The 11,084-nt window shown below is 51.5% G+C and overlaps 1 protein-coding gene across 1 annotated transcript in view; it reads left to right on the top strand.

The window, feature by feature from the left end:
• Positions 1-732: 732 nt before the first annotated feature.
• TBC1D14 (TBC1 domain family member 14) overlaps positions 733-11,084 on the top strand; it is a 109,717-nt gene continuing 99,365 nt past the window's right edge. Inside the window, exon 1 of the mRNA XM_008056209.2 lies at positions 733-1,467. Coding sequence (XP_008054400.1) covers positions 746-1,467 — 722 coding nt within the window. The 5' untranslated portion in view covers positions 733-745. The remainder of the gene's footprint in view (positions 1,468-11,084) is intronic.

Here is an 11,084-nt window from a genome sequence, read left to right as displayed (position 1 = left end):
CCTTGACTTATGTATGAGTAGTGGACTCACATACTTTTGGCAGAGGTATCTGTTCATCATTTACCCCCCCCCCCCAAGAAAATTCCCACAAAACCCCTTTCTACTTAGCTAGTCCTCATGCTTCCAGTGCTGTCCTGGGGATCAAGATGTGACTGGTGGGAGGAGGATGATGACGACGAAGATTATTATTATTATTATTTTTTGAGTTGGAGTCTCATTCTGTCGCCCAGACTGGAATGCAGTGGCCGCTCCCCGCCACCGCAGCCGCGACCTGCTGGGCTCTAGCCATCCTTCCACTTCAGCCTTCCAAGTAGCTGGAACTACAGGCGCGCGCTACCAGGCCCGGCTAATTTTTGATTTTATTGTAGAGATGAGGTCTCGCCAAGTTGCCCAGGCAGGTCTCGAACCCGCGGCCTCAGGCAATCCACTACCTCAGACTCCCAAAGTGTGGGATTACAGGCTGAGCCACCGAGCCCGGCATGAAGATGATTATTTTTATCTTGGATGCATCGTTTGTTTGGATTATCACCCTGATAATTTATATCATGATAATGTATGTTACAACTGCTGCATACAGTGCTGGCCCTGGATCAAAATTTGCGTGTGCAGAACTTTTTTCAAGTCTTTCTCCCGTAAAAGGGACATCAGAGCATTTCAGCTGTGTGTCAGAGTGACACCTTTGGGTTTTATATCCACTTTTACAGTGTCCGTGTTGTGTTTTTTTCTAGTTTTTCCTTGGACCAAGATGACTGATGGAAACCTTTCCGCCTCTACCAATGGCGTAGCCTTGATGGGCATTTTGGATGGTCATCCAGGAAACTCCCTTCAGAACCTGCAGCACGGGAATCTCAAGGCACCCAGACTCTTTTCAGAGCCTGAGTATGGGCCCAAGCTAAAGCTGGGTGCTTTGGAAGATCGGCACAGCCTCCAGTCGGTAGACTCGGGCATTCCTACACTGGAGATTGGGAACCCAGAGCCTGTGCCCTGCAGCGTGGTCCATGTGAAGAGGAAGCAGTCTGAGGCCGAGCTCGTCCCAGAGCGGGCCTTCCAGAGTGCATGCCCGCTGCCGTCCTGTGCGCCACCAGCTCCCACCAGTGCTGAGCAGGAGCAGAGCGTGCGGAAGTCCTCCACCTTCCCCAGGACTGGCTACGACTCTGTAAAGCTCTACAGCCCCACCTCCAAGGCCCTGAACCGCAGCGATGATGTATCTGTCTGCAGCGTGTCCAGTCTTGGCACAGAGTTGTCAACCACGCTGTCCATCAGCAATGAGGACATCTTGGACCTTGTGGTCACGAGCAGCTCCAGTGCCATTGTGACCCTGGAGAACGACGATGACCTGCAGTTTACCAGTGTCACCCTGAGCGCCATCAAGGAAACCAGTGGCCTACACCAGCAGGACTGTGTCCGTGATACTGAGGCGGGGAGTAAATTGAGAATATTGGGCCCATTTAGCAACTTCTTTGCAAGGTAATGCCTCTTTATCCCTCTCGAAGAGCTGTGTGGTTGAAGTCAGACCAGTCACCTTGTTCTTCTTGCCTCAGATGTGTGTTCTCCTGTCTTGTGAAGCAGGCACGGTGTCATGCAGGTAGCCTTGCCTTTTCCTGTAGTCCAGAGGCCTGTGGCGTTGTGTGTAGAGCTGGTCTGGTGGTGACTCTGCTGCTGGAGTCCGCACCTGCAGCTGGTTCTTCTGTATCCCTGGCTCACTTGCTCAGCCTGACGCTTGTTCCTAGCCTCTGACCTGTTGTGGCTGTGGGTGACCCACAGGGGGCCAGCGTTACAAGTCAGCTACCTTAGTTTGTCAGCCTTCGCCTCTGAGGGCCCTCTGTGCTAATGACTTACGATTCTGGGATCCAGCAGAGGGTGCCGACGAGGGTAGTATCTGCTGGTAGCTCACATTTCCAACTCCAGCCCCTGCTGGCATACCCCCAGCACTGGCCTCGTAGGCATCCTGGTCATGTCCCCTGTGTTCCTGCATGGCTGCATTCTTGTGTGAGTGTTCTGGCCCTGGCCCCGCCGTGGAGGTGTGTGCTGTCACTGCACTGCAACCACATGCGTTTCCACCCAGGTCGGCCCGTGCACACCTTCCCCATGGGACCCTGTCACCCAGGTGCCAACCGAGGCCTGCCGGAGTTCCTGTGTTTCCCCTAAAGGCCTGTGGGGACAGCTCCTTCCGCTTCTGCCTCTTATTTGTGCTCTCATGCCTTGGTTCAACAAGTGCCTGTTTCTTAGGTTCTGTTCTCGGCGGGTCATGTGGGGTCATACGGTGGTGGAAATGTCTTGGGTAGTGACTTAGGGTGGGCTTATAGCCACGGGGTGGTGTGAGTGGACACATTAACAATCACACAAATGATGGCAACTCCCAGACTGTGAAGTGCTGGAAGAAAGGGCATGGGGGCTGTGGAGGGTCTGTAGAGAATGGTAACATGCTCCACAGCTGCTTTTTGGAGGCTCTGGGCCCAGGGCGGGGACATTTCTACAGGCGACCCTGGCTACCTTGTGTTTGTGCCCCTAGCAGAGCCCATGGTGGATCTTTGCCGTGTGGGGCATCCCTTTGAGATGGTGTGGTGAGCTGCTTGGAGTCCTCTGGATTGGGCACGCACATTAACTTATCACTGCCTCCGCTGCTTCTTCTGCTAAATGTGGGATCATCTCGGGTGGGCCTAAGACCAGTCCTAGTGAAATGGTCTCCAGCAGGGCCTGTAGTTTTGTGGGCACCTTTTTTCTCTAATGTGCTGACAGATAGATATATTGCTACCACCAGTAGGGGACCTGATCTTTGAACTCAGCAACCCGGCAGTTGCCCTTGGTGGGAGGAGCCCAGGACCTTTGGGGGAGAGTGTCAGCATCCCTCCTGAGTCTGCGACCATGTTGTCGTGTGGCTGTGGTTCAAGCTTGTGTGGCTCAGCTGTCCCTTCACTCCAGTGAGTATGTTCACTTCCCTGTTTATGATACCACCTGGTACCCATTAAATGTGAGTCTTCAGGGTCCATCCGACAGGACAGAATCAGAGTCTCAGAAAGGGCCTGGAAGACAGGTTTTCAGAGTCACAGTTGTCCTCGTCTGAAAACTGAAGGATTCTTGGCAGCTCTGGGAAACCTTGCTTGAAATGGGTTGAAATGCTACTCTGGGAAGTAGCATAATGGAAAGAGCTTGGCTTTGAAATTCAGCAGACCTGCACCTGTGTCCTAGCTGTGTGACCTTGACAAGTTCCTTCACCTCTCTGAGTCAGTTTTCTCACCCCTCAAATAGCATTATTAAGAGCCTAGCACACAACATCCATTATGTTGTTGGTGTACGCTGTTCTCTTACCTGTGTCCGCGTTATCTTGCTTTCTGTCTCGGCTGCTTCATTTGTAAACTGGGGACGATGAGCCCTTCTTCCTGTGATGGCAGAGGGGATTAAGTGGGTTCGCACATGCGATGTAGCGCGTGGGAATGTGGTGCAGATCCAGACCCACAGTAGACTTTTAAACTGTTGCCTGTGATGATCACGGCTGCACCTTGCTTTGTCTGCTGTCTTTGTTCCACGGCTGAGTTGAGCTGTCTGCGTTGGAACTTCTTTCCCTTTGAATGGAAACATCATCAGTTATGCAATTTCTACATCTTTTCTAAAGCTACTGTTTCTTGTGCCACAGAAAACATGTCTCTTCTTCGTTTTATTTCTTGGTTTTTGTCTCCTTTTCCTTGTTTTGATGACGGCAACATTGTTATTGTGAGCTGCGCTTAAGTACCTTTGGGAGACAGGAGGAATGTAATGACAAATGCATCAAAATAAGTAATATCACAGGCTGAGTCTAGTGGGGTTTTTGTCCTCAAGTCTGAAAACCATGAAGGAAGAGTGTCAACTCTCTTGAGCTGCTTTGAGGGGAGATGATTCTGTACCAGAAATCTTTGGTGCCTAAACATTTTACAGGCGAGTAGATGGAGTTACAACGAATGTTTGTTAGCTCAGCACAGGGCCTAGACCACAGCAGGTATCCAGAAGACTGTGGATGTTTCAGATTTTTTTGAGGGCAGGTCCGGGGCTGGAGATGGACTTCTGGGGTTTGAGGCCGCTGAGCCATCTTGTTTCTCCATTTTGTCCCCTTGTCCTCATGCCTTTCTGTTTTCCTGGTCATTGAATCTGTCTCAAGGTTGTGTGGAGAGACATGTGGGCAGTAGGGTCTAAGGACACGTGCTTGAATGGTCCAGGAGCTTGTGAGCAGGGAGCAGACCTGCTGGTGAGCGGCCTGGCAGAGACAGGAGCAGGGGAGTGACAGGAGGGTTGGCAGGGCTCATCTGCCTCATGGAACCTCAGGCCCAGCTCCGGTTTGCTCCTTTCTTCCCCCACCTCTGTCCCAGATTCCACTCTGGGCTTTAGAGAGCGTCCCGGCCTTTATGGAGCTCCCAGTCTCGTCTAGTGTGGGACACAGACAAGGCACTTTGGGGACAGTGGGGCAGGCATAAGTGCTGTTGCTGTGGGCAGGGAGTGCGGTGGCACTGCAGTCGGAAGTGGTGGCTCAGGAGTCACGCGGGCTGGGTTCATCAAGCGCTCTTCTGTTTGCTAGCTGTGGAACCGTGGGCATAGACCTCTCTGAGCCTTCAGCGGGGGGGATAAAACTACCATGTAAAGTTAGAGATCTACTAGATAAAGCAGCTACCTTCTTAGCGCTTCCTAAGTAGTAGCTTTCTATGATTCTAACGTAAGTATCATCATTTCTAGAAAACATGTTTTCTGCAGCTTTCTCTCTAGTTCTTAACCCCACATTGTGCTTGCTTCAGTCAACCTATTACTGAATAAGTTAGAGCAGTATTTCCGCCTTGGCACCGTGGACATTTTGGGATCGATGATTCTTTGTTGTGGGTGGCTGTCCTGCGCATTGGAGCATGTTTTGCAGTTTGCCAGGCTTCTACCCACTAGATGCCAGTAGCACTCTCTAGTTGTGACAGCTAAAAATGTCTCCAGACATTGCCAGATATCCCAGGGACAGGCTAAGTCACCCAGCCTTTGCGAGTATGTGCTGCATTTATTTGCTTCCTTGAAGGAAATTTACTAGTGTAGTTTGGGCAGGAACCTCATCTTCTCTAGAGGAGAGGGACTGTGTTGAGAGATCCTGTGAACCCAGGGTAGATGATTAGTGTTCATCTAGAAACCCAGATAGCAAGTTTAAGAGGAATTCAGTAGCATACTTGTGGTGTGCTTATTTTCCACAGGAGACAGGGTTGGTTTCTGTGAAGCCAAGGGTTTAATCTGTTAATCTGCACTGGTCTGGAAGATAACAATGAGCTTTGACCACGTACGTCGTCTTTTGTGTAGCCCCTTTGTTAAGCTCTCAGAAGAGGTGATCTGAGTGTCCTTTGCTGCAGAGAGATGTCTGAACTGCGTTTGAGAGATGAGAGGGAGCTTGCCCAGTGAAGGTGTGGGGCCGAGGGAACAGCCTGTGGCAGGCTGGGAGGTGGGCTGCACCTGGCTGTGCTGAAAGAACTGGAATGACGAACTTTCCCGGTCTGCTTCCTGACACGGCCCAGAGACCCTTGGGGGCATCGTCTGCATCGGGGTGCCCCAGCACTGTGTGTCATTCAAAGACAGAGTCAGGGGCATAGTCTGCGTCTGGTTCGCCATGGCACCGGTGTGTCATTCAAAGACAGAGTCAGAGGAGTGTGTGTGGTTAAGAGCAGGGGCTGCTCAGACCCAAGTTTGAACCTCAGCTCTGCCGTCTTTGTACTGTGTGACCTCGAGAGAGTCACTCAGCCTCTGTGATCTCAAATGTGCACTTGGGTGACATCGGGTCAATTGTACCTCTTCTACTGAGTTACTGTGAGGATTAAACGAGGTAATATGTTTCTGGGCAGAACACACACCTGCTATACAGGCTGGATCCTGGCCCCGCTCTCAGCTTTGGTTTCAGAGGTTCTGCTCTGTGAAAATGTTTGAAACTGCTGGCTTCAGAAAAATGAAACTTCAGACAGGAACTAGATATGACTAGATGTGAAAGTGCCCAGCCAAAATTTTGGTTCCTGTGCTGATCTCGGCTTTTGGGATTTGATTCTTTCGAAGGGAACAGAGCAGCGCGAAGGAAGAAGTGTGCCCATTGCCTTCTTTGTAGGCAGCTGAGTTCGCTTAACTGTAGGGTGATGCACTTTAGAGATAGGTTGCCGCTGGGGGCCTCAGAAGTGGGAAGAACAGGCAGCATTTCGTATGTGCCGGGGGCCAGATCTGTTCTTCTCTTTCGCATGGCTGCCTTATGTGATCCTCACCAACAGTTTGGGATCATGGAGTGTACGGCTGCCTTGGTGTCCTCCAGGTCACCTTTCTTCCAGTGTGCCTTCCTGCACTGTAGCTGCTGAAGAGTCAGAATGGGCGTTTCCCAGAGTCTCTTGCAGCTAGGGTTCTGGATGTGAATGAGATACTGTTAGGTTATCCCACTTGGGAGAGATTTGGGGCAGAAGCTGGGCGGACACCATTTTTCTTGTTCTTTTTGGCCGCATTCTGCTGCCTTGTGATGTCACAGAGATAAGAGACGTTCCTGCAGCATTGTCGCTGTGTCCATCTTCGGCTTCCTGGATGCAGAGAGACAGTTATGGGGGAAGAGGTGGCAGCATCCTGTGGGCCAGTGCCGGCGGCAGACGTGGCAGCTTCCCTGGTGTTTTGGGTTGTCCGGGAGCCATTCCTGGGGGCCTAGTTTAGTACTGACTGCTGCCCTTCCGACAGTTTCGAAATCTTTAAATTCCTTGAACTAAATCCCTTGCTGCTGGAAATACCTGTGGTGGTTTCTGTATCCTGCACTGAAAGCCGACTAATTCAGGTAAGAACTGTTAAGTCTCATTTCTGTGTGAGGAAACTGAGGCAAGAGGCGGTTGAATGGGTTGCCAGGGGAGACAAAGAAGATACAGGACCTGAGTCTCTGAACTTCAGATTTCTTTGCTGTAAAATAGGAATAAATTCATACTTCAAAGGGTTGCTGGGATTAAATGGGGAGGGACTGTATGTGGGTGTGAAGCACCAGGTAGGTGGCAGGCATATGAATGCCATATTACTTTTTTTGTTGCCTGACTGTAATTTTCTACTGCTTTGACCATTTAAAAATTAGTACCAGTGAATTCAGATGTAACTATGGCTTTTCTACAAAATCTATTTATTAATGTTCCTGGTGACTTTGACTTGGCATTATGGATCGATGGACAGCACCCGCTGTATACCTGAGCTGCTGCTGGTGTGTATGTGCTTGTGCAGTGTGGCGATACCTGGGACGGAGCGCTGGGTGTCGTCTTGACCTAGCTCTTTGCGGGTGTGTGGTCTGGGGTGAGGCAGGCACTTGGCCTCCGTGAGGCTGCAGAGTGAGTTGAGGGCATCTACTGCACTGAATTGTGACGGTGAAAGGAGTGAGATGATGAAGGTGTTGAGCTCCAAGTGCCAGGCAGTAGGGAAGCAAGAAGATTCTAAGAGGGGTGGCTAGCGCTGGAAATCCCTCGACAGTGTGGTCAGGATCGGAGCAGAGATGTGAACAAAGCAGCGAGCCCCCTGGGGAGTCTGGAAGGAAGTAGCAGTCTCCGATGCCAGCTGGCTTTTGAAAGTGCTTTCCACCTGCACAAGCTGCACAAAGGTTGAGATCGTGCTTCTCAGGTAGAGGGATCGGCTTGTGCTAAGCCCCGGGAGCAGGAGAGAGCCTGGCCTTTCTAGAAAGTGCCTTAGCGTGAAGTGCTCAGGATGGAAAGCAGGGGTAGGAGAGGTGACCAGAACGACGGTGGGAGCCCAGATGGGGCAGGGCTTTGAAGACTACAGTTAGACTTCAGACTCAAAGCACGTCAGAGCCAGACGGGATAAGATAAAAGTCTACACAGGAGCTGATGGACTGCCATGATGCAAAGGCTCTAATCTTGTTAGCTGGAGAGGTCCGATAGCAGCAGCTCCCTCTGGGGGATGCAGTAGCTACCCCGCTCCGAACTCAGGTCCAAGGCCAAGCACTCTGCGTCCTATCCTTCTATAGTATTTCATAGCCCTCTGGGGACAGGCTCAGAGAGGCTGACCGCACAGACTGCTGGGCTGTGATTTGAACATTCACTTGTTAACTCTGAGGCACTCTTTCTGCGAAAGACACTTCCCTGCCTCTTGAATGTGTGTATCATGATCAGAAATAGGAGGACTTGGGGCTGAGAGAGCAGATGGAGATGAATGGGAGCTCAGAGGTGCAGTGGAGATTTTGCAGGGCGGGGTGGTGGAGCCACTGATACCCTGCGGAAGGGTGGAAGAGGGAGGAGGGCCTAAGCCTGGTCGGGGGTGAGCTCCATGTGCCCCAGTGGGAAGAGGGCTGGGCAGTCTGCCCTGGAGCTATTGCAGGCGAACAAGTAGAGAATGCCTTTTCCTCCTCAAGTCCCCCCAGGCGTTTGAAGGCTGGGTGTGAGGCTGGAGTCAGCACTGTGCCCCGAGGCCTGCTGGCTGGGTTGGAGGCCTCTGCGGGCTGACCAGATGCAGCAGAGCGAGTTGGTGTAGGTGCCTCCTGGAGGCCTTCAGCACGAGAGGCAGGAAGGAGCTTGGTTCCCATTACTGTTCACTCAAGGTCTGGGAGAAGGCGCGATTATCGCAGTGCTGGCCTTTGGTAATGTGTTTCCACAGGCACATAGCCTGGGTCCTCTGCTCCTGTTGGGATCCCCCCACCTTGAGGGTTTGAGCTCCCCGGGTGTGAGTCCTTGCCCCAGGTGTGCTTTCAGCAGCTGATTCTCTTTAGATTCCAGAATGTCTGCAGTCTTTCCTCACTACTAGTTTACACAGCTCAGCTCTTAGCAGGTGTCGATTCGCACCTGGAAGGCGACTGGTGACCTTGACCAGAGATGTTCTTCTAAATCCAGGTGAGCTTCTTGTTGAGGTTGTACTTGGTGTTTGGTGTCACTCTGCCATCATGGCTGCGAGGAGCTGTAGGAGGCCAGCGGTCTGTGTGCTGGACACTTAGGAGGTTGTCTGGAGATTGCTGCAGGTGCTCTTTGGAGACCCCGTCAGTGGGACGCCGGGTTTGGAAAGAACAGCTGGGTTTGTAAGGATGGGCTGCTTCCCTGTGCCTTGCTGGGCTTTGTTTTCTTTTGGCAGCAAATCACAGCTATAATAACTCATTGACTGAGTGGCTGCTGTGTGCCTAGCATTGCTCTAGGTCCTTAAGTATGTCCCTTGTCATACATTCTTTTAAGAAGTATTTACTGAGCTTCCACCATATGCCCAAGCAATGTTAAAGGTGCGTAGGATTCCTTTGTAAACAAAACAAGGGCCCTGTCCTTGCAGCGCTTTTGTTCTAGTGGAGGAGGCGATCATAAGTGCAGTAAGTAAAGAAAGTGTGTTGTCAGTGACAATTGCTATGGAGAAAGCAAGGAATTAGAGCAGGTGGGAGGTGCTGGGAGGACTGGAGAAGGCAGGTTACAAAATTAGTAGACTGGTCAGGGCAGGCCTGAGTGAGAAGGAAGGGCTTAGGGTAAAAATTAAAGGCAGTAATAAAATTAACCATGCAGATGTCTGGGAGGAGAGTGATGGTGGAGGGGGTGCACAGGCAGACCTGGTGCATTTGAGCCAAGTGGCCCTCTGTATGAACTGAGAGAAGTGGGCCGTTGCAAGATTGTGTGTGTGTGTGGGGGAGATGGGGTCTTGCTATGTTGCCCAGGCTGGAGTACGATGGTCAGTCGCAGGTGTGATCATGGTGCCCTGTGGCCTCACACTCTGGGGCTCAAGTGGTCCATCCTGCCTCAACCTTCCAAGTAGCTAGCACTCACCACCACACCTGGCTCAGCTGCAGAATTTTGAGCAGAGGAGTTGTACTACCTTTCTACTGCTATGTAACAAATAGCCACAAATTTGATGACTTCAAACAACAGCTTGTCTGCAGTGGTATGTCTGGGTTCCTCTCAGGCTCTTACAAGGATGAAACCAAAATGTTGGCAGCTGTGTCCCCATCTGAGACTTGATTAAGGAATTGTCTGCTTCCAGGCTCAGTCAAGTTGCTGGCAAAACTTAGTTCCTTGTGGCTACAGGACCGAGCTCCCTATTCCCTGTGATTGTCTGCTGGGGGCCGCTTTCTGCTCCTAGAGACCGCCCAGATTCTTTGCCCTTGGTCCCCTCCTTAGTCAAGGCCAGCAACAAGGATCCTTTTGTGTCAAATCGTCTCACACTTCAAGTCTCTTTTGTCAGAAAAATTCCTAGTGGGTTTGGGTGAGGCCCATTGAGAATTCCCTTTAAAGTCATATGCCGTAGGGCGTGACCTGATTACCGAGTGATTCTCCCATCCTAGTGGTGGTTTATGTTCACGTTCCAGGGGAGAGCTCTTACAGGGTATAAACTTTAGGGAGAGAGAATCGTGGGGGCCGTCTCAGAATTCTGCCTACCACAGGAATAGTAATTTAGTGGAGTCTTAAGCAGAACAACTGGAGTGCTGTGTTGAGAGTAGGCTCTTGGGCAGAGGGAAAGGGCAAATCAGGGAGGCTTTGGGAGGCTGTGGCATGAGTCCAGGCGAGATGATGGCGCTGACTGGGCGATAGCTGTGGAGGTACTTGTGAGAAGCACTTGTGATTTGAAGAATGGCTGTGGCTGTGGAGAAAAGAAAAGAGTCGAAGAGGACGCTAAGCATTTTGTCCTCAGCCAGAGAAGGCAGAGTTGTCAGGCTTGGGAGAGAAGATGAAGAGTTGCGTTTGAGACAGCTTAGATATTTACAAGAAGGGGGTGGAGCACGCAATTAGACTGTCTGGGCAGGAGTTGGGTCGGGATGGTGTAATTATGGAGTTTTGGCATTGCAGGTGGTTTGAAACTAGGTGAGGTCACCTGGAGAAATGAGTGTGGATGGAGGAGAGGACCAAGGCTTGAGCCTGAGGCCTGCCACACCGAGAAATTGGGGAGGAGAGGTGGAAACAGCAAGATCAAGAAGACAGGCGGGCAAGAGTGTGGGATCCCTGAAGCCAGGTGAGGACCAGGTTCTGGCATCTGGGAGTGATGGGTCAACTGGGCAGAGGTCACTGATAGGGAAGGGTAGATGAAGACTCAGAATTGACTGTTTAGCCAGGCTCGGTGGCTCAGCCTGTCATCCCATGCCTTTGGGAGGCTGAGGTGAGTGGATTGTCCGAGCCCGCGGGGTC

The sequence above is a fragment of the Carlito syrichta genome, unplaced genomic scaffold, assembly GCF_000164805.1.
Source record: "Carlito syrichta isolate Samal-C Ts95f unplaced genomic scaffold, Tarsius_syrichta-2.0.1 Scaffold302277, whole genome shotgun sequence".
Taxonomy (NCBI): domain Eukaryota; kingdom Metazoa; phylum Chordata; class Mammalia; order Primates; family Tarsiidae; genus Carlito; species Carlito syrichta.
The sequence above is the reverse complement of the archived record's forward strand: the minus strand, read 5'-3'. Positions and strand labels throughout refer to the sequence as shown.